This window comes from Podarcis gaigeae (genome assembly GCF_964106915.1).
Source record: "Podarcis gaigeae genome assembly, chromosome: Z".
NCBI classification, from domain to species: domain Eukaryota; kingdom Metazoa; phylum Chordata; class Lepidosauria; order Squamata; family Lacertidae; genus Podarcis; species Podarcis gaigeae.
The window spans coordinates 18,337,596-18,364,623 of record NC_139691.1 but is presented as its reverse complement, the minus strand read 5'-3'; the positions used below and the strand labels follow the sequence as shown (position 1 = coordinate 18,364,623).

Genomic DNA, 27,028 nt, shown 5'->3' with positions numbered 1-27,028 from the left:
TGTTCTGGGCAGAGAGGAAGTTCCCAGGCTAGTGTGCCTTTTCTTCTTTTGTTCCTTAATTACTTGAGAGATACCTTGAGTGATTTCTTGAGTGATATCCTGAGTACCACTTAGGTGGGTCATTAGGTGTGGATTAGTTGCTAAAGTCTTTGTGTCTTGACCTCTTGAACTTTGTGAAGAGTTTTCCTGAGAAGATGGCTGTATTGCACTTAGTTGTGCTTTGGCTTGGCTTCGTGTATAGGGGCGAGCTGTGGTTTTGTGGCTTGTGTCAGCCAGATCTGTGTAGGGATTGCAGGGGGGTGCAGCATCCGGAGGTCTTTACACGGGAAGACACCCGAGGACACCAAAACCTGCATTCCTGTACCCGTGAAAATCTACGAAAGCAAATATATATATATATATATATATATATATATATATATATATATATATATATTTACACACACACACACACACACACACACAGACTCCTCCAGCCCATCTTCCTCTCCAGATTGATGGCCCCATTATCTCCTACGCCTCTATGCATAGGAAAGGGAACTCTGCATGGGGGAAAGACCTGAGGGTGTGAATGCAAATCCAATTAAGCTGCATTGAAAGAGACAATTAATCTATTTTCCAATTAAGCAATAACACTGATGGGTGGGCATAAATCTGTGGAGTTGGGCACTTGGAGAATATGAGCTGCAGGAGCTTAGGGCAAGTTCATTATCGGAGTGACCTGCTTCAGATGCAAAGGTCAACGATCTGACAGATCCAGCACTGTCTACTTGTGTCAAATGTGCCTTGTTTGCCAACTCGGGAAATCAAACTGAGAGCTAATGGGTGTCCACTGAGGACTACTAGGACTATTAGGGTGCTGGTTTGCACCCCATTAATTGGATACGTTGGAAAATCCAATAGAGAGCTAATAGGGACCCAATGAAGTATAATGTAGTGTTTGCACCTGTTAATCAGTTGGGTGCCTCTGTTTCAGAGCAGATGGTGCTTAGTCCTCAATCTCCCAACCCTGTATTTTTATACTGGGAAGATCTGCCAAAACAGATCCCTTCCCCCCAATGCTGAGGAATGCAAGGGAAACCTCTGAGCTGCTTATTTCTAGGGCTTAAGATGTGAAAGCAAATACAATAGAGCACTTTTCAGAGGAAGAGAGTCACTTTTCAGAGGAAAAGGAGCAGAGAGATGAAGCATCCTTAGTTGCTAACCTGCCTCTTCTCTTTTCACTCAACAGCGTAAGGAAGAGGCAAGAGCTAAAATGATGCAGCAGTTACTCTAGGAGTCTTTTGGAGCAAGATGGCAGCTACACTGGACTGCAAGCAGACACCTCCAGATATGACTGGAAAAGGCTCAGTGTCTGAAAACCCTGGAGAGCAGCTGCTACTCAGTGTAGACAATACCTACCTAGGAGGACCAAAAGATTCACTCATAAGAACATGAGAAGAGCCTATTGGTTTAGGCCAAAGGGGGCCTATCTAGTGCAGCAACCTGTCCTTACTGCGGCAACCAGATGCCTCAGTGCAAAGCCCCAAAGCAGGACCTGTGTGCAAAAGTATTCTCCAATTGTCCTTCACCATTATTTGGCATTGCAAGGTAGACTGGGCATGGAGATTCTGCTACAACAGTGCATAATTAAACTATATGCCTTTAAAAAGAGGATTAGACAAATTCATTGAGAAGGCTATTGATGGCTGCAGGCCTTGGTGGCTATGCTCTGCCTCCATGGTCAGAGGCAGGAATGCTTGTGAATACCAGTTGCTGGAAACTGCAAGAGGGGTGAGGGCTGTTTGCTGGTTTCCCATAATGGGCACCTGGTGAGCTACTGTGAAAACAGGATGCTGGACTAGATGGGACATTTGTCTGATCCAGGAAGCTCTTGTGTTATTATGCTCTTAATAGACTTCCATAAGGAGAGCCCTGCTGGACCAGGCCAGTGGCCCATCTAGTCCAGATGCTTTATATTGAACCATACCTCTGTTGCATTTTGCACACTGATTGGCAACAGCCCTCTAGGATTTCAGGCAGGGAATATTACACAGCCCTACCTGGAGATGTTGCTGGGAATTGTACGTGGGACTTTCTTCATGCAAAGCAGATGCTCTACCACTTATCTACAGCCTTACTTCTGAACCCCTTACCCAGTGCTTTATCCTTCAGAAATGATTTGTAATCCCCAGTGTTTGGGCTCCATCAGGGGTATCTCTGAATGGGCCAGCTTTTCCTGCTGTGGCTTCCAAACATCAGAGGCATTCCTGGATTTTGAACTTTAATCCATGCTGCAAAGGAGTAATCCCACCCTAATCAAGGCACGTGTGTGTTTTTCTGGCCAAAATGTCAGATTAAATGAATTTTCAATTGTAAGCCTACTGGCAAGTCTACAGGTCGCTCCATCTCAGTGCAAAGTCACCTCACCTGCTTTGCAACACTTAGAAAACTAATAAATGCATACCAGGTAGGAGATGGAGAGAAATTTGCATCATTCTGCATAGAAAGGCAGACTTCAACATTTGCATTTTCCAAACGAAACAAAACAAAACCATGTAGACCAAAACAAAGATCTGTTCCTGTGGCTGTAATTTGTTGCAAACTGATTTTAATCATGGATTACTTTAATGCGCTTCATGTGGGTCTTCCCTTGTGCTTGATCCAGAAGCCACAGTTAGTGTGGAATGCTGCAGCATGGCTGCTGATAGGAGTGAGGCCTTGTTAGCATATAAAACCTGCTCAGAGACCTGCACAGGTTTCTGATCTGCTACTGGGCCAGGTTCAAGGTGTTCCCATGAGTATATAAAGCCCTTAACAAATTGCGACCAGTTGACCTGTAAGAACACCTCATCCTACCTGTGCCCACTATACCACTTCAGCTGGCAGAACTGGCACTGTTCCAGGTGCCACATGGTACCTCCTTCACATTTGTAAACTCAGTCAGCAGAGCATGAGACTCTTAATCTACTGGGTACCAATCTGTTTCTGGGCACAATTCAAACTGCTGGTTATGACCTATATTTTTTTTTTATAATATTTTTTATTGATTTTAAAAAATACAGAAAAAAGAATAAAGGATAGATATAAGAAAATAGAATAGAAAAAATAACCAATTTCCGTGTTCTTTTTTCATCAAATCTAAAGGACTTCCCCACATCCTCCAAACCCTGCATTCTCTGTCATATAAAACTTCAGCAATTTGTTAACTTATTTCAAAACTTATTGTATCTTCCATTTTATCATGTTCCCTGATTTCAATTTTACTGTAACCCAATTCTTGTACGTTTTATATTAAACACAATAAAGTTGTTTCATTATTTTACCTCTAAATTCTTGTGTCTTAATTTTCATTTCATTAACTTATATTTGCTGAAGCTAGAGTTTCCTAAAAGGTGCATTTTTCTTTTTTAACATTCATACAACTTATAGTGTTTTTTCAAGTAATCCTTAAACTTTTTCCAGTCCTCAGTTGTTTCTTCTCCCAAGTCTCGGATTCTGCCAGTCATTTCGGCCAATTCCATATAGTCCATCAACTGCGATTGCCATTCCTCCAGCGTGGGTAAATCTTGTGTCTTCCAATATTTTGCAATCAGAATCCTTGCTGCTGTGGTAGCATACATGAAAAAGGTTCTGTCCTTCTTAAGCACTCTCTGGTCCACCATGCCCAGAAGGAAGGCCTCTGGTTTCTTAGGTAAGGTAGATCTCAGTACCTTTTTTAGTTCATTATGGATCATTTCCCAGAAGGCCTTCACTTTCGGGCAGGTCCACCAGAGATGAAAGAATGTCCCTTCCGCCTCTCTGCATTTCCAACATTTGTTGTCGGACAGATGGTATATCTTAGCTAGCTTGACTGGCGTCATGTACCACCGGTATACCATTTTCATAATATTTTCCTTCAAGGCAGTGCATGCCGTAAATTTCAAACCGGTGTTCCATAACCTTTCCCAGTCTACAAACATAATGTTGTGCCCCACATCCTGCGCCCATTTTATCATGGCGGATTTGACTGTCTCATCCTGTGTATTCCACTTAAGCAGCAAGTTATACATTCTCGAAAGTAGTTTATTTTTTGGCTCTAACAATTCAGTCTCTAGTTTCGATTTTTCCACCTGGAATCCAACCTTTTTATCTATTTTAAAGACCTCCTGAATTTGCGCATAGTGCAGCCAATCTCGCACCTTGGTTTTCAGTTTTTCCAAGCTCAGCAACCTCCAATTGTCTCCAATTTTTTCAATTATTTCCCAATACTTAGGCCAATGGGCCTCCATGTTAAGTCTCTTACGTGCCTTGGCCTCCACCGGAGAGAGCCACCTCGGAGTCTTACTCTCCAATAAGTCTTTATATTTTGTCCAGACCATCAAAATTGCTTTTCTGACAATATGATTTTTAAACAATTTGTGCACTTTAACTTTGTCATACCACAAATATGCATGCCACCCAAACGCATTATCAAACCCTTCCAGATCTAGGACATCAGTGTTCTCCAGTAAAATCCAATCTTTCAACCAGCAGAAGGCTGCAGATTCGTAATATAACCTCAAGTCTGGCAGGGCAAATCCCCCTCTTTCTTTCGCATCAGTTAATATTTTAAACTTTATTCGGGGCTTTTTGCCCTGCTAAACAAACTTAGAAATATCCTTCTGCCACTTTCCAAAACATTCCACCTTGTCCACGATCTGTAGGGCCTGAAACAAAAATAACATTTTCGGCAATACATTCATCTTTACAGCAGCTATTCGGCCTAACAAGGAAAGTTTCAATCTTGACCATGTTTCCAAATCTCTTTTGATTTCTGACCAACATTTCTCGTAGTTGTCCTTAAACAAATTCAAATTTTTGGAGGTCAGATACACCCCTAGGTATTTTACTTTTTTAACCACATTTAATTCTGTTTCTTTCACAAACTCATCTGTTTCTGTAACTGTCAAATTTTTTGCTAAAACCTTGGTTTTTTGCTTATTTAACTTAAACCCCGCCACCCGACCAAAGTCAGAAATTAATTCTAACACTCTTTTAGTACTAGAGACTGGTTCCTGTAATGTTAATACCAAGTCATCTGCAAATGCTTTCAATTTATATTGTTTCACTCCGACCTCAATTCCTTGAACCAACCGGTCCTTTCTAATCATGTTTAGCAACACCTCCAGAACTGAGATGAACAATAGGGGGGATAGGGGGCACCCCTGGCGAGTCCCTTTTTCAATTTTAAACTCCTCTGTCACCACATTGTTTACTATCAATTTAGCTTTTTGTTCTGTATAAATTGCTTCTATACCATTTTCAAACCCCCGCCCCACTCCCATCCCTTCCAAATTTTTCTTCATGAACATCCAAGAAATATTATCAAAGGCCTTCTCTGCATCAATAAAAATTAAAGCCGCTCTAGTATTAAGATTTGTTTGTAGAAGTTCCAAAATGTCAATAATGTTTCTTGTGTTATCAAACAAATGCCTACCAGGGAGAAAGCCAGCCTGGTCCTTATGGATCACTTCATTTAATACTTTTTTAAGTCTACTTGCCAGAATATCTGCAAAAATTTTGTAATCCACATTTAGGAGTGAGATGGGGCGGTAATTCTTAAATTGAGTCTTTTCAGTGGTTATGACCTATAAAGCCCCATACAGCTCAGGCCCAGGAGAAGCTAGACTGGAGAAGTTAAGACTGGCTCACTCCTGGTTCTCCTGCTGTCAAGTGAAGACTGTTTTACTCTGGCAGGCCATTGTGAACTGGCTACATTTTAAGAAAAGGGCTTTCAACAGTGCTGTGCTATTTTTTCACCTGTATTTTAATAGATTTGTTTTATGTTGTTTTAATTTATTTAATTAACTTTTAATGATGGTCTTATAGATATGTTTTTAGCTTTTTGTATTTTATCTGTGAGTCCTGGTCGAGAAAAAGGTGGGATACAAATAAATATAATAATTATAGGCTGTTCTTGTTCGCTCAGTAAAGTGAGGCCAGGACTTTTCTCTTTGGACTCTGTGCTGTTTTAAATGACCTTGCTAACAATGGCATTTTATGTTTTCATTTTGTGTGTTTTCACAGCAAATAAAAGCTTTGGGGAAGAAAAGCACCTGCAGTCCTGTGCCATCTCTTGGCTCACCTTCTCTGAACTGTGCTACTACTGACTGTGTGCCATATGTGGATAAATGGAGGAGCAATGGTTTCTAAATATAGATACAGGGAGAGCTGCAATAGGTTTTATATATATATATATATATATATATATATATATATGCAGGTTTTGGTGTCCTCGGGTGTCTTCCCGTGTAAAAGTTGGGGTGTCTAGGCGACGTTTCGACGAGGTCTCACTCGTCATCTTCAGGCTGGTGCTTTCGGCTTCTTGTTACTGGAAACAGAGCGGGATCTCAATGTTTGAGTTCCTATAAATACTGTAGAGGGGGTGTGGTGTCTAGCCTCCAATGTTCTGGGCAGAGAGGAAGTTCCCAGGCTAGTGTGCCTTTTCTTCTTTTGTTCCTTAATTACTTGAGAGATACCTTGAGTGATTTCTTGAGTGATATCCTGAGTACCATTTAGGTGGGTCATTAGGTGTGGATTAGTTGCTAAAGTCTTTGTGTCTTGACCTCTTGAACTTTGTGAAGAGTTTTCCTGAGAAGATGGCTGTATTGCACTTAGTTGTGCTTTGGCTTCCTCTCTGCCCAGAACACTGGAGGCTAGACACCACACCCCCTCTACAGTATTTATAGGAACTCAAACATTGAGATCCCGCTCTGTTTCCAGTAACAAGAAGCCGAAAGCACCAGCCTGAAGATGACGAGTGAGACCTCGTCGAAACGTCGCCTAGACACCCCAACTTTTACACGGGAAGACACCCGAGGACACCAAAACCTGCATTCCTGTACCCGTGAAAATCTACGAAAGCATATATATATATATATATATATATATATATATATATATATATTGCATCCATTTATCTTCCCAAGAATGCACCTGGGGGATTTAGTAATTAAGCCATACCCATCCAGTTTCTATGGTGCTCATACAAACACCCGGTAGCATCTATCATCCAGGGAGCAAAGGGGAGGGGGCAAGGGAATGGAGCACATTGCAAGGGGGGTGGGGAGGCCTCATTCTGCTTCACTCTGTGCACTGTTGACCTAGCTTTTCCTTTGCCCAGACAAGCCCTTTATCTGGCATGTGCCCCCAGTAAATCACAGCTTTACTTTTGTGGGCATATTAATATTGTGACAGATATTTGATACCCTTGGGCTGTGTATGCACTGTACGTACGTCAAGCGCACGGCTTCCCCCAAAGAATCCCGAGAGCTGTCATTTACCCCTAAAATATCCAGCTCTCTTAATAAGCTACAATTCCCAGGAGTCTCATATCCAAAGAAACCCCAGACCTGGGAAACCCAAGCCCCTGGGATCTTGCAGCACTTGGCAACTGGGGTGGCATAGAACAATATTCAGAAGCATTATTGTCTCTGACTGTGGAAGCAGAGCCAAGTCATTGTTGCTAGTAGTCACTGATAGCCTTATCTGCCTCCATGGATTTGTCTAATCCTCTTTTAAGGACGACTTAGCCATTGGCAACCACCATTGCCTCCTATGGGAGTAAGTTCCCTATTTCCACCTGTTTGGCATGCAGAAGGTCCTGGGCTCAGTCCCCTAAACGGCCTTGGCCCAGTATACCTTAAGGAGCGTCTCCACCCCCATTGTTCTGCCCAGACGCTGAGGTCCAGCACCAAGGGCCTTCTGGCGGTTCCCTCACTGCGAGAAGCAAAGTTACAGGGGACCAGGCAGAGGGCCTTCTTGGTAGTGGCACCTGCCCTGTGGAATACCCTCCCATCAGATGTGAAAGAGATAAACAACTACCTGACATTTAGAAGACACCTGAAGGTGTCAGGGAAGTTTTTAATGCATGACATTTTGATATATTTTTAATCTTTGTTGGAAGCTGCCCAGAGTGGCTGGGGAAACCCAGCCAGATGGGCGGGATACAAATAATAAATTATTATTATTATCTCTCCAGGTAGTCCTGAGAGAGACCCCCCTGTGTCTTGAAACCCTTGGGGTCTGTTGCTAGTCTGCGGGTTCACACTGAGCTAGGTGGACTGTCTGGAAAAATGGTTCCACGTCTGTCGGACAGAGGTACGGTGTGGGTGCTTTGGGACCAGAGTCTGCAGCTTTCTCCTTCCTTCCTCACTCTCTGCACCCACACCCACACACCAAGTAGGTTGGGCTGTGGTGAGGCTATGTGCGTGCTTTTCACTGATCCACTTTGATACACGCCCCAACCCGAAAAGCAACACACGGATATTTATCTGGATAAATAAATATATAAAATCCCTACACCTCTGTACCAATGATCCAAAAAAATCTGCATTGGGAAGCAATTAAAGGCTGTTGCCATGGAGATCTTGACTGCTGTTGTATTGCCCCATCAGCATCCAGCTGGTTTGGAAAGTGGGTCACTTTCTGCAGCCACTCTGTGCTGCTCTTCCTGATGCTGCAACAGGGACCAGCCTACCTTTAGGTGGGAAGTTGCCACAGAGGGTGTCCACGGAAGCTCAACACCACTGTGCCCTGGAGGAAAAGGCCTTTGTGTGGTCCTGTCAGTCCTTGTGGGGAAAGGCAACAGCTCAGCATTACAGCATCTGTCTTACAAGGAGAAGGTCCCAGGTTCAATCCCCAGCGTCAACAAGTAGGTGTTGGGAGGAAATCCTGCCTGAAACCCCAGACAGCCATTGCTGCCAGTGATTGTAAACAAACCTTTTCTTATTTTCCAATAATTTTATTAAGGTAAAGGGTAAAGGGACCCCTGACCATTAGGTCCAGTCGTGACCGACTCTGGGGTTGCGGCGCTCATCTCGCTTTATTGGCCGAGGGAGCCGGCGTACAGCTTCCGGGTCATGTGGCCAGCATGACTAAGCCGCTTCTGGCGAACCAGAGCAGCGCACAGAAACACCATTTACCTTCCCGCCGGAGCAGTACCTATTTATCTACTTGCACTTTGACGTGCTTTTGAACTGCTAGGTTGGCAGGAGCAGGGACCAAGCAACGGGAGCTCACCCCGTTATTACGATTAAAAATCAAAAAGAAGATCTACAATGGTTCTTAGCGAATATTCAATAGCTTTTCACCAAAGATTAATTAATCTAAATAAAAACACAAACCAAAAGAAGGAAAAGTGGGAAAAAAAAGAAAGAAGAAAGAGAAAAAAGAAAAAGAAAAGGAGGGGGGAGAGGAGGAGACCTTACATTTCTTCATCTGCCATCTATATACAAAAAAATTATTCAGAACATCCACTCCAAGATAACACCCAACAATTCCTCTTTCTATAAGACAATATTTTGATCCTAAAACCCAGATTTAAGCTTGTTTTCTTTTCCATGCAAAAATTTTGCACGAGTTTCCAATCTTTAGTAAATATTGACAATTATTTTCCTGTGATTAAGCACATAATCTCAGCTAAGTCCTATGATTTCAATAACTGTTCCTCCATCGTAGGCATGATGAATATTTCCATTTTCGTACATATAAAAGTTTCACCACTGTGATCATGTATTGAAATATTGTTCAATTTTATATTCATTATTCCTAGCAAGCTTCATTTTAATGTTACACTTTAAAATATTCTGCATCAATGTAGTAGTAGTGGTAGTAATGATGATGATGATGATGAAGAAGAAGATAATAATAATAATAATAATAATAATAATAATAATAATAATACGTATACCCCACCATGTGACTGGGTTGCCCCAGCCATTCTGGGCAGGTTCCAACATAATGTAGAAACACAGTGAGACCTCAAACATTAAACACTTCCCAATACAGGACTGTCTTCAGATGCCTTTGGAAAATTATGTAATTGTTTATTTCTTTGACATCTGACAGGAGGGTGTTCCACAGGGTGGGTGCCACCACTGAGAAGGCCCTCTACCTGGTTCCCTGTAATTTCAGTTCTTGCAGTGAGGGAACCGCCAGAAGGCCCTTGGAGCTGGACCTCATTTATATGTTTGTACCCAATATTTCTTAGCTTTTTTACAAGTCTACCAATATACTGAGCTAGATGGACCAAGGATCTGACTCAGTATAAGAACCCTTCATATGGTCCTATGCCATAATCTGACTTTCCCTAAGTATTGCTGTGGCTTCTGCAGGGCCAAATTTAACTGTCTTCCTTCCAGAATATTGGAAGGGCTCCACTATCTAAAGGGCTGACATGTGGAAGATGGAGCAAGCTTGCCTTCTGCTGCTCTAGAAGGCAGGTTTTGAACCAATGGAGTCGAATTGCAAGAAAGGAGATTCCAAATAAATCTTAGGAATACCTTTCTGACAGTAGGAACCATTCAACAGTGGAACAGACTCGCTGGCCAGGTGGTGGACTCCCCTTCATTGGATGTTTTCAAGCAGAGGTTGGAGGGCTGCCCTGCCAGGAGGACTATGATTCCTGCATTGCATTAGACTAGTTGACCCTCGGGGGCCCCTTACAACGCTACTATTCTATTATTCTATCTACCATCTGCTACAGCATGCTAAAAAAATAGGCTTATGCAGCCTCAGACCTGCAATTTGCCTAGCGGCTGCTTCTCCCTTCCCGTTTTTGGAAGCCCCAGCTCCATGGATATCTCCCAACCGTAGCAAGAAAAACAAGGTCATAATCACCTTATTGATTCTGTCTCCAGCTGAAGGAATCTAATCCTCTGTGTGTGCGCGTTTGTGTGTCATTCAGAGCAGAGCTAGCAATCCAGTCTTTAACTCTAGCAGCTAGGGGATTCTCTATCGCTCAGTGGAAGGCTTATGTTGTTACAACACGTCAATCAGTCTCGAGAACGCGTGCATTAAGTAGATGGCCTTCTTGTCATTTCTCCCCCCACCCTCCTCAGCTGATTATCTGAAAAGAGAGCAATTTCCTTTTCAATTCCTCCTGCTGCAGGAGGACCATATGGCCCTGGAATCCAAATCCTGCTTTGCCCAGGATGAATCTATCTCTCTCTCCCTGGGAGAGCTGAGGACCATTTCAAGCAAAAGGGAGAGACTTAGTGAAGCTGGTTCATGGCAAGGCTGGAGATGGTATTTGTATTTATAGATGACTTAAGATCTGCTCCTCCTTGTGACCCAAGGAGGGTGATGGGTCTGAGGTTCCATAGAAACACAGGAAACTGCATAATATTGAGAGTCAGCAACTGGTCAGTCCAACCCAGTGTTCTCCTGAAGAGTCACTAGCTAGCAGCCTCTCCCGTCGAAATGAATACATCAGTCTGTGTCTGAGTCTGGGGCTTCTACATCATGAAGTTTATTTAAACTTAGTGCATTCATTATACATTATTTTTCTTTTTCTTATTTACAAGCCTCATTTTCCCCAGACTGGGACTCAAGGTGGCTTAGAAATAAAAATGCAAAACACAGATAAAATATAAAAAAGCTACAATCATAGAAAAGACAATTATTTAAAAACTAATGAGGTTAAAACAATACAAAACAAATCTATTAAAATTACAGATAAAAAACAATAAAAAGTCAATTCCTTAAATATAGACTTCCCAAACGTTGTTGTTGTTTAGTCGTGTCCGACTCTTCGTGACCCCATGGACCAGAGCACGCCAGCAAAAGGTCAACAAGGATCCTTTCTATCACAGCTCAGTGATGCTTTGCAATCCTAAAAAGGTTTAGTCCTAGAGGAGACTTTCCTAGCTGGGCCTGAACCTTTCAGGCTTCAACCTGGGACCTTCTGCATGTAGAGCAGATTCCCTACCCACTGAGCTATGGCCTATCCTCTCAAAAGAGGAAGTAAAATTCTAGTCCTCATGCCTTTTGATCTCTTAAAATGACGACACTTTTGAACTGTGGATAGACATCAGCTGCTTTCCTGATCCTAGTCAATAGGCCAAGAACGTGACGGTGCTTGTGGTTTAAACTGGGTTGAAGATTTTGTGCATAATGTTGGTTTGGGAGGCTGTGGCATCATTAGGATACATGGTTTTATTTACACATCTATACAACCTGAGCATAAGTCGGAGGGGTTCACAGCATTAACTGTGCTGGTCCCGGGGGCTAACTGAGAGGCGAGGTCCGAGTCCAGTCCGAGGTCGATGGTGCAATGAAGGCAGTCCGTAGAAGTTGAAGCTGGGTGCAAGGCAGGGCGTTGGGTGAGGTCAGGAGCTCCGGCAGGGAAGCAGGTCAGGGATCAGGCTGGAACTGGCTACCAACAACGTTGCTCCTGCAACTTGGGACTGGGGCTGGCTGGCTTTTATCTGCCCCAAGGCATAGGGCGGCCCCAGTCCACAGGAGACTCACCTCTCCTGGCCTGGAGACAAGCACTCCTCCTGCGGGAACTTAGTTCCCTCCGCCTCTCTGCCCTGAGCCTCTGCAGCTCAGGAGAGGCTGGAGGGTTACTGGACCCAGAGGCAACCTCACCTTCCCCTGACGGGGCTGAGAGTGGAGCACCTGCAGGCAATGGGTCCTCCATCCCCTCAGGAGCCAGAGCAGACTCAGCTGGTGCCTTCACCTGAGGATCCAGCACAGGTGAGGACCCTTCAGGCTCATGCCCCAGCCCTGGCTCAGTTGGTTCTGGAGGCGGGGAGTCCTGTGCAGGCTGGGATTCCTCAGGTTCAGCCTCCGAATTTGATTTCCAGGCCATCACATTAACACTCTGAACAGATCTTGCTTCTTCATTAGTTGCAGCTTTGGATGCAGCGCAGAGCAAGCAGGTCTCTGTGTCTCCAGCTTCCAGGCTGCTTCCAGCTCAACTCTCACACTCCACTCAGGCTCTTTATTTCTCCTAGGAGCTAAGTGATAAGGGGTGGAGGAAAGGCCCACCACCCCTTAACCTGGAGGGCCCCATCACTTAGTTGTGGATCTTGCGACCTGGGCCATTCTTTGGGGTGCTGATGAGGATACTCAAGTGGCCAGCTAAGGTCCTACAAAGAAGCTTTTCTTACTATCTCAGCAATACAATCCTCTATTAAATTCTAATCCTCACTGGGTACAGGATCCCAAGAACTGGAAGGGACTCAGGGCATTTTCCAGACTGACCCCTGATACCCACAGCATCAATTGTTGTCTAGTATATAATGCACCGAGAAAACAATACTTGGGACAAAGTTTAAGGAGAGATGAGAAGACATCAGACTATGAATCTTTCATTTGGATACACAAGAGAAATATCCAACAGTGAAGACAGCACATTTTTCATCTTCAGCAACTGATGGGAGGATTCCTAGGAGGGGATGGTACATCTTCCTAGGGAGTGTCTAGATCTTGTTTTATGCTTTTAGGTTTTGAGAGATTTTGTTCAGATTTGTATACATTCATTTTATTCCATTCCATTTTATTCCATTTCAATAATTGTTAAATGAGTCTTTCCTTTTTAAAGGGGCATCTTGTGATCTGTCAAACTTAACATTGAGCCAGGATGGTATACTGTTTAGAGTGGTGGACTAGCACCTAGGGGACCAGGGTTCAAATCCCCACTTGCCCTGCCTCTCAGCCTGACCTACTTCACAGGGTTGTTGTGGGGATTAAATGCGGAGGGAGAGAACCATGCACACCACTTTGAACTCCTTTGGGGGGGGGGGAAAGGTGGAGTATAAATGGAATAAATCAAACAAAATCCGTTCATGCTGCAGTTGACCTGGGTCTGAGTTTACTTCTCTTAATAGGTCAGGGCACCTGACTGTTAACCAGAAGGCTGGTGGTTCAAGCCCACCCAGGGATGGCTGTGGGCAGGATTCCTGCATTGCAGAGGGTTGGACTAGATGACCGTCAGGGTCCCTTCCAACTCTATGATGACTAGATACAAATAAAATACAAATCTGAAAGGTGAGCCAGGTAGAAATTTCAGGATCCTGCTTGCAAATTGTGACTCTCCCAAACCTCACAAATTTATCTTGATCCTTGGTTGACGTCAGGTGCATGGCACGACTGGAGAGCCTGGTGACAGGCAGTTACACAGTCTTGCCACAATCGTTGCTGATCGTCCAGTGCCATGCACTTAATTTCATACAACTGACTGTGGTTTTTCAGGCCACCTAGAAAGAATGATTTGAAGTCAAGCAGCAGATGCCAGAGGGCTGAAATGTTTCCAAGTCAAGAGAACAGCTGGCAGGCTGAAAGGGAATTCTGTGTGTACTCTCATTATGATAATGCAGTAATGACTGCTGGTAATTAAAGATCTGTCAGCTCTCCCAGTGGAACAAACCTCTGCTTTTCTGAAAAGTAATATGCTGTGGATGCTCTCAGCAGCTACCAAATTCAGTTAACTTGCACACCAGAGGGGCCACAGGGAACAACGGATGGTATGCTTTGGCTGTTTGAAAAGCTCCCACAGTTTGGGGGCAGCATTGAAGGTGAGGCACGAAGGCTCTGCAAAGCCAGTGCTGTTCATCAGCTATCTCTTAGGTTGTGTGTGTTGGGACTTGTGGAAGTCAGTTGGTCATTCACCACACCCCAACCAGTGTGATGTTATCTGCAGAGCATGTGGAGCCCCAGCAGAGTCTTCAGAGATTTCTTGCTCCCAGCAGAACATCCTCTTCCAGAGTCCCCAGTTAAGAGGAAAACTCCTCTCCCACACAGTTCAAAGTAACCAAGTGTTTATTGTCTCCAGATGCAAGACAAAGCTAAACACTGCTATCTACCATGTGCAGTTCTTATGACCTTGAGGTAAAGATACATATGTACGGAGAGATCCATCAACACTACCACCACGCTAGCTAACACTGCTATGGAAAACCCACAGTCTCTTCCCCTGACTCTCACAGATTCAGAGTCAGACCTTGCCAGCAAAAAAGGGCAGGACACAAACATGCAGCAGGACTAGACATAATGAAAGCAATGCCCTGGAGACTATGATACCCGTCTCTACACATAGGCATATGGCCTGGACCAATGGGAGGGTGAATGGCTCAGAAAGGAACACAGTTGACCTGGCTGGTGTTGCTATGGTAACCCAGTGCGCCTGGCACCCTTATCTCAGCACATCCAGATGTGGGGGATGTGCTCCTCAAGACACGAGCCCAAGCACTGTGTAATTTAACCCATGGTTCACATTACACCAACAGTGTGAATTGCTTGAAGCAAGCTAATAAGGTTTGTATAGCCTCTCCCCACCCTCCCCCAGGCTTGTTGTGTTTCCTGCATGGCAGGGGGTTGAACTGGATGACCTCTGGGATCCCCTCTAATGGTTGTTGGCATCTGTCTGCCTTGAGAGACAATGGAGTGTGCCTTTGGGGGTGAAGTCAAACTGCTTGGTTGGCAGCGCAGTGTGTATGGAGGTCCTGGGGTGCCCAGACAATACAACACCCCTCTTGGCCTTGCTGATGTAGTCCACAGGAAACTAGAGCAATGCATTTGGCACCAACGTGGCTGGTGAAGTTTCCCAAAGGAGACGTACAAGGTGCCACCCAACTGCCATAGGGACCCACTCCAGATTTGTGTAGGTTTACTCCTTAAGCCTTTTCTTTTCCCGAATATATCCCACAAGGCAATAAAGGTTTAGGAACAGAGTTTTCCTTCTCTAAGAAGGGCTACCTTCTCAGACTGACAAGCCCCTGCTGCAGAAACTGCCTTCTTGACCATTGGCCCACTAGTGGTCTCATTCGCTCAGTCTACCAGAGCCTGTCTTCGTATGCAGGCAAAATCCCTAACTCACTGAGGGTTTGAGACCCACCTTCAGCTGTTTTAGCCAGCCAGTCAAAGCCATTTCCCGGGATGTGGCTGCTGTCACTTGCAGACAGCTTCTAGGAGACACAGGTAAGAGTGGGGAACAAGGGTGTATGAAGTACCCTAGAAGCAAGTTGTGTCCCCCATCAAAGGTATCGCCCCTCTTCTAACGCCCCATACACCCCATACAACCCTGACTCTACAGTTCTATGGTGCTATGAATTTACACTCCACACAGTTAGTCACTTTTTAAGATATGAAACCTTCATTTATTAATCCAAATGACATCATTGGCATTTACAACATTCATTGCATAAACTTGGACATACAAAGTTTTTGTTTTTTTACCACCTCTGGTTAATAACAGACATAACATTGTACAAGATATTGGCTGGATACATGTTCAAACAAATATTTGGGTACAACAACTTGTCCATAATACATACCTTTTTATATATTTTTTTTCATTTTTTTTTTATTTGTGTATTTATATCTACTTAAAGAGACACAGATCCATTAGCTACTTTGGGTCCCAGGACAATGAATCTAAAGGTGACATAAAACACAGAGGGGGGAGATGTTCGTTTGTTTGTTTTTTTAAAAAAGAAGAAGAAGAAGCAGAGAGTGAAATACTCGAGAGTAGGCGCCATGGGAGACAATATCTACCTGCAACATTCCTTCTAAAAGTAAAATCAAAAAATTAAAATTGAGAAGCCCGTTGATGTGAGTCAACTTCAACACCTCATCATAGCTGACTGTGATGGAAGGAACTGTCCATGCAATGCACCAAAAAATAAGAGAGCAATTGAAGAATCAGGTGTCCCCCCTTCCCCCCCACATCCCCATGATAAAGTTTTCCCCCCAACAGTCATCGCCTTTTACTTTGTACTTTATAACTACAACTTTGCTATCAGAACAGTAGGGAAAGAGAACAGACAGACCATCTGCCCTTGAAAAATAAGACACCCAAGAACAGAAAATTAATTTGTCAAGTGCAGTTCCAGCTGCAAATAAGTTGGTTTCATTCCCCCCCCCCTCCCAAAGGTCTATAACACGAGTTAGATGTTTGATTGAAAATTCGGAGAGGTATGAGCGCAGATCTCTTGCAGGTTTAAATACCGGAGACTCCCACATTGACATTTTGGCAGCTGTTTTCCTTTTTCATTATATCTATTTTTTCTTTTAAAATATATTTCCATAGTATGTATCCCTTCCAGGTTTGTTTGTTTTTTGTTTAATGGTTCAGTTCCTTTCCCAACGAAAAAAGTGGACTACAATTCATCTGATCGGACCACGTGGAAGAGGGTGACGTTGTAAAGGATTTGATGACCGTTGTTCCATGCATAGAGAGCTCTGTCCTTGGGGTTGTAGTCCAACATGGAAATGTGGGAGTATTTGTTTAGGAAGGGGATATCGATGTATTCGTAAGTGGAAGTGTTGGTCTGATAGGCGTAGGTCACTTTCGTACCCCCCGAGTAACCATTGGTGACGTATAATGTGCCACAAATGATGAACCCTTCTCCAGCGCTGCGTTTGGGGTAACTGGTGTTCCAAGTCTGGATGCTCTGCAAAGTGTTGGGGTCCAACTTGCTGATGACAATGTTCCCCGCATTCTGGTTGGTGGCATAGACGGCCCACAGGCCATTCTCATCCACCATGAGGTCAATGTCCGAGTGGCCACCCCAGGCATAGTGGTAGACATTGTTATAGCCGGCATAGTCCAGGCTACGAGTCTTAAGGATGGTCTCCGTTTTCAAGTCAAATTTGATTATGATGTGGCTTTGGTATTTGTTGAAAAAGATGGAGCCATTATAGACCACTTGTCCAGTCCCAGACCATGGGTGAGGGAGGCGGTGGGAGGTGAAGTTGTCTGTGTTAATAAAATCGGACATGGATCTGTACTCCCGGACAAAGCGATTGTTGTGATAGCTGTCCATATACCAGACCTACAGAAAATGCATACAGATGTCAGCATTAGGAAGAAGGAAAAAAGATGTTTGAGAAACATTCTGTATAGATACAACGTTGTGTCCAAAGTTAGTCCTACTCAGAGTAGATCCATCACCCTCTTTGCCCAGGCTTCTGACACTTGACGTGCATGCTTTTAGGAGCCACCTTATAAACAGTGGTACTTTGGGTTACATATGCTTCAGGTTACATGCGCTTCAGGATACAGACTCCGCTAACCCAGAAATAGTGCTTCAGGTTAAGAACTTTGCTTCAGGATGAGAACAGAAATCGTGCTATGGCGGTGCGGTGGCAGCAGGAGGCCCCATTAGCTAAAGTGGTGCTTCAGGTTAAGAACAGTTTCAGGTTAAGAACGGACCTCCGGAACGAATTAAATACTTAACCTGAGGTACCACTGTGTTTGTCAGTTGTTTTAAATGGTTTTTTATTGTGTTTTAATGCCTGGGACCTTAGGGTGTAGGACAAACAGCAGCAACAATAACAATTAAAAAAAGAAGAAGGTTGCAGCATTTTGGTCTAGAGAAACTGTAAGTTGATAGACGTTTATAAAATTATGCACAGCATGGAGAAAGTGGAGAGAGATTTCTCTCTCTCCCTCTCTCATAAGGTTAGAACTCATGGACATTCCAAGAAGATGAATATTGCAACATCCAAGACAGATAAAATGAAGGGCTTCTTCATGCAGAGCATAGTTAAACTATGGAGCTGACTTCCACAGGAGGAAGTAATGGCCACCAATCTAGATGGCTTTAAAAGAGGAGCCAAATTCATAGAGAAGGCTACTAATGACTGCCAGCTACGATGGCTGTACTCTGTCCCCACAGTCAGAAGCAGGAATGCTTCTGAATGCTAGTTGTTGGAAACTGCAGGAAGGGGAGAGAGCTCTTGGGCTCAGGTCCTGTTTACTGGTTTCCCATAATGGATATCTGGTTGGCCATCCTGTGAGAACAGGATGCTGGACTAGATGGGCCTTTAGCTTCATCTAGCAGACTCTTCTTATGTTGCTGGTCTTGACCCGCTTAGGTATACTAATTTAAATTGGTCTACTCTGAGTAGTTGTATGCAACACTCTGATTTTCTGCCTGTTGTAAGTAGCACCAAGAATGAACTGAGAACTAATTCAACCTTGTGTTTCAATGCTAATCAACAGCTTGTGGGTTCAGTTGGGAAATTGGGGTCTCCACAATACCATTACAGATGGAATATATTTCTACGGAGTCAGTTCATACATTTAACTGCATGTCCTGTAAAGCAATATAGTAATTAAATACCCTGCATTCAAGCGATGACTTTTAAAAGCCCCATTTCTATTACATACTAGAGGGCATGATACACTCTCTGCAGCATCCCATATAAGGAGCATAGGAATATATGGGACAAGGCAGTTCCTTAGGGAACCTGACCCTGGCTACGAAATAATGGACACATTTTGAGAAACAATGAAAAGTTATGTGTGTGTGTGTGGGGGGGGGTTTCCATGAAAGCATAATTCTGTGAATGGGAACTGCCACATATCCCTTGGTGGCAGTCCATGGTTTAGTATGGGATCAAAGGAAGAAGCTCAGGATCATGTTACAGGTGCAGTGAGGTTCATCATCTTACCTTGCTCTCACCCTCTGGAGCTAGTGGGTCTGTCATCCATGAGCCAAACCTGGATCCAGATGTCTTGACTGTGATTGGGTCACTTATTGCTGTCAGTTTCCCACAGGCTGCAGAAAGGTTGAACACAATGGGAGTGAGCAAACTATATGAATTTTAATGGTGCCCTGTCTAAATCAGCCATTATCTTGGGAATTTTTTTGGGGTGGGGTGGAGGGATGGCTTTCCATTTCATAAGCCACCCAGTCAGGTCCTTGGCTGGAGGACTATCACTGAATGTGAACAGGAAAGCCCCTGTAAACATTAGCAGACCATGTGCAGAATTCTTATACAGGTATACACTTCACTGTGTCTTGAGTAGACCCTTTTCTAACCCTGGTGGTCATACTCTTAGTAACATTTGCTGGGAATTGCAGGAGGGGAAAGTTGTTATTGTGCTCAGTCTTGCTTGGGGCTTCCCATAATAACCATCTGTTGGCCACTGTGAGAATAGGAGATTGGACTAGATGGGGCCCCAGCAATGCTCTCCATGTGGAGGTCAACTGTGAGAGATAGATAGATAGATAGATAGATAGATTCTTTATTGTCATTACACAAGTGCAACATTGCACAAGTGCAACGAAATTGGATGCCATCCCTTAAAAACAACAAAAGCAACACAACAACAACAACAACCAAACAAACCACATTCCAGCCACACCCACACCCACACCCATCAAACTCCCAGGTCACACTATCGAGTTACTGCATTTAAGAAGGCCACAGCTCTTGGATAGAAACTATTTTTCAGTCTATTTGTCCTTGACTTGATGTTTCTGTATCTCCTGCCAGAAGGCAGTAGTACAAACAGACTGTGTCCCGGGTGAGATGCATCCTGCAGGATATTGTTTGCTTTCCTAAGACAACGGGAACAGTACAGAAGAGCAGAACCTCCATGCCCAAGAGGAGTCTAGCTCTGAATGCCAGTTGCTCGGAAATCACAAGTGGGGAGAGTGTTGCTGTTGTGCTCAGGTCCTGCTTATGGATTTCACATTGACACTTCTGCTTGGCCACTGGGACAACAGGGTGCTGGGCTAGATGGGCCATTGGCCTCATCCAGTTGGGCTCTTCTTAGCTTCTTCTGTTCTATCCATCTGCAAGGAAATTCCCTCTTTTCAAAAACTGAGTTTACAAAGAAAGCACTCCTCTTTCAAGAGGAAACACAGGGCATTGCCTTTAACTGAGCCAAACCACAGGTTCATCTAGATAAGCATTGTTAGCACTGACTGGCAGCAGCTCTCCAGGGTTTCAGGACTTTCCCAGTTGTTACCTGGAGATGACCTTACCAAAGTGAGTGAAGGAGACACAGGATGTTAGGATTCCAGTGCACCTTGCACCCAGATAGGCATGTAGCCCCTTGCATTGCAGTGAGTTGAACTAGATGGCCCTTTGGGAACCTTCCAACTCAACCATCCTATGATTCAATCAGCATCCAGGGTGTTTGTGATGCCACAGAACACTCATAAACTGCTCAGGTGAAAACAAAAACAAAAAGATTGGTTTTGTGAGACACAGCAGGGGTTCCCTTCTTGGATCATCCAATGATCATCCACACAGGTCGGATAACCATCTGTTGGGGATTCTTTGGCTGTGACTCCTGCATTGCAGGGGATTGGACTAGACCCCTGGGGTTCCAATACTCCAATTCTAGGATTCTTTCTGGGTAGCAAAATGTAACCTCGAGTCAGCTGTGAAAGTGCTAAACACTGGGCAGCAGTGGAGATCTGAACAGCACATTCCAAACAGCAGCTGACATCATCATCACGGTGCATTAGAGCGGTTACAGTGCTTATGACTCCCTCCTCCTTCTCTAATTAATGGTAATTAAATTGAGAATTGTCAGCCACATCCAGTGGCCTCCTTCTCTTAACAAACAGCAGCCTTATTAAGAAAACTGCCTTCTGGCACTCCTAAGAAAGGAAATTGTTCTGAAAACAGCTGGGATGCTAATGGTTCAAAGGAGCAAAGAAAGGAAATTGACCAGAATCAGGACTTTTGATGATGGAGCAGAGATAACTCTTTCATGTTTTCACTCTTGCTTACAAAACCACTGATTTGTTGGATGACTGGTATTTGGCAGCTGCTATTGAGCCAAAAATTATAGTGCTTCTCAGTCATCTAAGCTGGCATTTTTGATCACTGGCATGCCACTGTATTAACTGAGAGTTCCTTGCTTGATGTTTTCAATGCTGTTAGGACTGCCTATGCCATGTTCACGTCAGCACTATGATGCCACTTCAAACAATCATGACTTCCTCTAAAGAATTCTGGGCACTATAGTTTGTTAAGGGTGTTGGGAGATGTCCAAAGACCCCTTTTCCTCTCTCATGGATTTAGATGGATCAATTCTCCGATGGACGCTGATGGACTCAGTTTAAGCCAGTTCAGGAGATGGGCTTTTTTTTTTTTTTTACATGTTTCACATGCAAAAGGTCCCAGGATCAGTTCCAAGTATGTTCAAATAGGGCAGGCATGGCCAAACCTGGCCCTCCAGCTGTTTTGGGACTACAATTCCCATCATCCCTGACCACTGGTCTTGTTAGCTAGGGATGATGGGAGTTGTAGTCCCCAAACAGCTGGAGGACCAAGTTTGGCCATGCCTGAAACAGGGCTTTCCTGCTGTCAGTTGCAACGTCCATGGTCTTGACATGTGTGTTCCACATGTACTCCACCCTGCACCGTTGTCCCTGTGCACGGTCCTGACCCTCTCCAGAAAGAATCTGGTTCAAGACAGCCTTCCATGGGCCTTCCTTCCTACATTCTTGTCTGTGACCCTAGCTGTTACTGGGAACACAGAAATAAGACACAAACCCCTAACCAGTTCCATAATTTTATGTGCACCTCACACTCAAAACAGGAGGCACAAAGTACACCTTGGAACATAATTAGGAATGGAATTGAAAATAAAACTGCTGAATTGAAGCATAATGCTGTTATACAGTTCTATGGTGTGGCCACATTTGGAGTACTGTGTTCAGTTTTTGTCCCCTCATCTCAGACAGGACGTTGGAAAAAGTTCAGAAAAGGACCACCAAAATGATCAAGGGGATAGAGTGACTCCCTTAGGAGGAAAGGCTGCAGCATTTTGGACTTTATAGTTTAGAGAAGAGGCAAGTAACATGATAAGTGACATGATAGGAACTTCTAAAATGATGCATAGCATGGAGAAAGTGGATAGAGACTCGAGGCAGATAAAAGGATGTGCTCCTTCATACAGCAAATAGTTAAGACTATTGAACTCACTCCTGCAGGAAGGAGTGATGGTCATTGATTTGAATGGCTTTGAAAGAGGACTGGGCAAATTCATGGAGCCATGATGGCTGTGCTCTGCCTGCACAGCTGGAGAGAGCAATGTTTCTAAAAACCAGTTGGAAACCCTAGGGAGTGAGGAGGCTCTTTTGCTCAGGTCATGATTGAGTTTCCCATTGGAACATTTGGTTGGCCACTGTGAGAATGGGATGTTGGACTAGTTGGGCCATTGGCCTGATCCAGCAGGCCTGTCCTTATGTTCTTATATAAACTTCATTTACTAGCATTCACACATATATGAACCAAGAATCCATTTACTGGCTTCACCAAATGATAATGTGCAATCATTTTCAGTGTGGAAAGAGGTGGCTGGGGGAAACAACCACTCTCCAAAACTTTGCTCACACTTCCTGTGACTGTTTCCTACCTCCACATTACCTGTATTGACACCTTCCCTTACTTGCCTCAATTGGTGCCATTTGCTAAGATCTAACATCTCACTTTATTGGGGATTGCATTCTGAGCAGGTTGAGGCTGTACTGCTACACCACCAGGTGTCATAAAGCCCATGTGGAATGAGAGCAATGCTTTGGCTCTCATTCTGAATGAATGTACAATTTTACACATTTTTCTGTCCCACATTGAAAATTTACCTGCCCCCCCCCAAAAAAGTGGGTTCAGAGAATGCATCTAATCCTTTTTCAAAATGATCTCAGTCTGTCAAGGTACTCAGCACCCAGGTTTTGAAGTTCTGATGAATGTGTGTGTGTGAAATACAGTAGAAGATAACAATTTGGCCCCAGTTACAGAGTTGGTGAATCAGAAAGTGGGCAGACTAGGGGTCTTCAGTGCAGTGATTTCAAATATGAGCCCTGTTGATTCCTGAGAACACTTCCCTTGAACCAAACTTCTGATTTTATAGTTTTACCTCTTTTGATTTTTAAAAACTGTTTTGCTTCTCAATTGCTTGTTTTATTGTCTATTTTAATGAAGGATGTCTTAGTGCCCCAATGGAATTGTTATTGTCTATTTTAATTACAGATTGGTTTTAGAGTTGTAAACCGCTTGGGAGCCAATTTGGCATGTAAGCAGCATATAATCAATAAATAATACTGGACAATTATGCTGGCATCCAACTTAAGTTCTAGTCAGAAAAGAGGTGATGTAATTAATATACCTAAATTTGCAACATCCATCAGTTCGGTGGGTCTTCTCTAAGTAGGAGTATCATTGGCTACAACTGATTCATTTGGCCTGAGGATCACTTTGAGACAGGAGTAATGGGAAACAAGGAAAAGGCTCCACCTCATCCTTTCAAGCAGTCTCATCCAGGTTGCCACCTATTTTGTTGGAAACTGAAGGGCAGCAGAGCAGAAGTCACCCTCCAGGAAAACAGATAGGGCCTGAGGTCTACCTGTTGTGGACCCAGGAGTAAAAGCATCAGCAGGGGTGATTGTCAGGGGTGACCAAGACTTCATAGTTCTGTGTTCGTAATAAGCCTAAAGAGAGCCTGGGTGCTACATCAAGTCAAAGGGGGCCTCTAAAGTCTAGTGTCCTGTTCCCACAGCAGTCAACTGGATGCTACAATAGGAAGCCAATGAGCAGAACCTGACCACAGAAGCAGCAACTCTCCCTGCTTGTGATTCCCAGCTGTTGCCTCCATGGCAGCCATTTGGTGAGTGGTAGCACTCCCCCACCCCCCGAAAAATCACACTCCAGAAAGGTTGGCGACCCCTGGTTCAGTTCAGTGGATGCTGACAAGTAGCAGCTCACCAGAATTTCAGATAGGAGGGCTTTCCAAGCTGTACCTGGAGATCTGTTGGGGATTGGACCTGGGGCCTTCTGAATGTCAAGCCTATCTCCTGGCACAGAGTTGTGGGCATCACTCCAGTGCTTCTGAAATCTCCCTACTGTGTGAATGTGCTGACGTGTGCAGTTAATGAACAATATCCTTGCTACCTGAATCATTTGTTTCCTTTCAAGGTTCTCCTTTGAACTTTGACCCAATGGTAGCCAATGAGCAATGCATTCCAGGAATGTGTGACGTAGAACAAGGCAAGAGCATCGCTGTCTCCAAGTTCACAGACCAGCTTATAGGACATTTTGGGGCTGGAACCATAATCATGCAGTAGCTGGGACTTATTTCCCCCCTTCCTCCTCCATTTTTGCAAAATGGATAAAAAGGAGAGTATCTCTGAGCATGTTCAGAGTGCTTGCCAAAGAACATATTTTGGTGCTTGCAAGGATTTGTGTGTTCAGCGGGATTTTTCACTTCTCCCTCTGTACAGCAAATGCACACACACACCCTAAACACATATCGAAGTACTGTACTCCCTATCACTTCCAATGTGGCTCGCCATGGGGGTGGGCTCTCCAAGAATCACTTGATCCAAAGCCCCAAGGAGCAGCTGAAACATGCTGCCTGATACTTTGGAGTCTAACCAAACAACAGTGGCGTAGCGTGGGGGGTGCAGGGGGGGCCGGCCGCACCGGGCGCAACATCTGGGGGTTAGGGTTAGGGGGCGCAAATCCATGGGTTAGGGGGCGCAAATTACTTGCCTTGCCCCGGGTGCTGACAACCCACGCTACGCCACTGCCAAACAACAACACCCAGTTTGGAAACCTGATTCCTGATCTGTGGAGATCCTATGAGACTCAAGGAAATGCACTCTGCACCACCTCATGAGCACCTTTGCCTACGCTTTCTCTCATTATTTATTTTTTTCCTCCCTCCCTCTCTTTTCCATGGTTAAAACTGGCACTGAAAACAGGTGCTGCTCCACCTAGCTTAGTACTATCTGCTCTGACTGGCAACAGCTTCCCAGAGTTTTAGACCAGGGGGGGCATTTCCAGCCCCTCCTGGGACTGACCATGGAGATTTCTGCATGCAAAATATGTGCTCTGCCACTGTGTAATAGACCCTCCCCTAAATATTACATTTCTAGTCCTCATTGTTCAGAATTAAGGGGCCAAATGGACACTGGCTCTCCAGGCTTTCAGAAAAGGGTATTTCCCCAGCTCCAGCTACACATGTCAGAGACTGAACCTGGGACCTCCTGGGAGGATAAACAGCAGGTGCTTTGCCACTGAGCTATGGTCCTCCTGCTAAGAATAAAGTAAGGTTCTAGTCCTCATTGTTCTCAATAAAGAGCTGCCTTAAGTAGGAACATTGGAAGCTACTTTATACCATTGGTGTATCTTGCCCAGTAGAATCATATAATTAGAGAATTGTAAAGTTGGGACCCCAAATGTCATCTAGCCCAACTCCCTGGAATGAAGGCATCAAGGCTAAAGAATCCCTGACAGATGGCCATCCAAACTCTGCTTAGTAAAGGTAAAGGGACCCCTGACCATTAGGTCCAGTCGTGGCCGACTCTGGGGTTGCGGCGCTCATCTCGCTTTACTGGCCAAGGGAGCCGGCGTAAAACCTCCAATAAAGGAGAGTCCACCATCTGTCAAGGTCATGGAATCATAACATAGTAGAGTTGAAAGGGACCCCAAGTGTCATCTTGTTCCAACCCCCCCCCCTCGCAGTGCAGGAATCACAGCACGTCAGTGGCGTAGCATGGGGGGGTGAAGGGGGGGGCCGGCCGCACCGGGCGCAACACCTGGAGGTTAGGGTTAGGGGGCGCAAATCCACTGGTTAGGGGGCGCAAATCCACGGGTTAGGGGGCACAAATTACTTGCCTTGCCCCGGGTGCTGACAACCCGCCCTACGCCACTGCAGCTAGTGTTTCTGACATTGACTGGCAGCAGCTCTCCAGCAAATCTTTCCCCAGCCCTACCGCGAGATGCAGGGGATCGAACTGGGCAGTCTTTGGCACATAAGGCAGATGCTCTACCCACTGCGCTACCACCCCCTTCCCCTCAAGGAAGGGTTATGTCATCTTGACATAAAGCTCGGATCTGTACACATAGCTCCTAAACCTCTTGAGTCTTGGTGACTGGTTGACATTAAACGGGTTAGAGGCATGTGCCCCCTGCCCTCTCCTCCACCAGGGCAGGTCCTCCTCCTCCTGCTCGCTTGGGTCGTGCAGGCCTACCTAATTTTTGCATGCAAGCCCGGAGTCTCTCCTCAAGATTTGACACTCTGTTCTGAAGCTCTTCGTAGTCATAGGCGCCAATCTCCTCCTGGAGCTCGTTAAGAACTGACGTCAGATTCTGGACCTCCTCTTTAAACTGCAAAACCAATTTGGCATCGGCCTTGTACTCCTCCAACACAGGGATCAGGGGCCTAAGCTCCTCCATTTTCGCTTTAATCGCCTGCAAGGTTAAAATAAGCTTGGTTTCAATGCTCTGGTCTGCAAAAGCCCTGCTCACCCCTCGCCTACCTCTAAGAGAGCTGCCTGCCTGGGATGTGCTTTCTCCAACACCCTCACAACAAAAGACCACCATTATTATTAGTATTATTAATGCTTGCTGAGTAGGGGTGGGGGTGGGTGTCCAAATGTGGAAAGGATATATAAATATAAATATATTATATAATATTAAACAGTCTGGAGCACACCATCTTATTTGGGAAAAAAGGCCTTTATTTAGAATTTTTTTTCTTTTTTTT

General features: G+C 44.6%; 1 protein-coding gene across 2 annotated transcripts in view; it reads right to left on the bottom strand.

Moving 5' to 3' along the window:
- Positions 1–16,217: 16,217 nt before the first annotated feature.
- OLFM1 (olfactomedin 1) overlaps positions 16,218–27,028 on the bottom strand; it is a 52,587-nt gene continuing 41,776 nt past the window's right edge. For both annotated transcript variants that reach the window (XM_083722352.1, XM_083722351.1), the window contains exons 4-6: positions 26,514–26,733; positions 19,186–19,292; positions 16,218–17,561 (exon numbers count right to left, since the gene is read on the bottom strand). In XM_083722352.1, the coding sequence (XP_083578478.1) occupies positions 16,887–17,561; positions 19,186–19,292; positions 26,514–26,733 (1,002 nt within the window). In that variant the 3' untranslated portion in view covers positions 16,218–16,886. The remainder of the gene's footprint in view (positions 17,562–19,185; positions 19,293–26,513; positions 26,734–27,028) is intronic.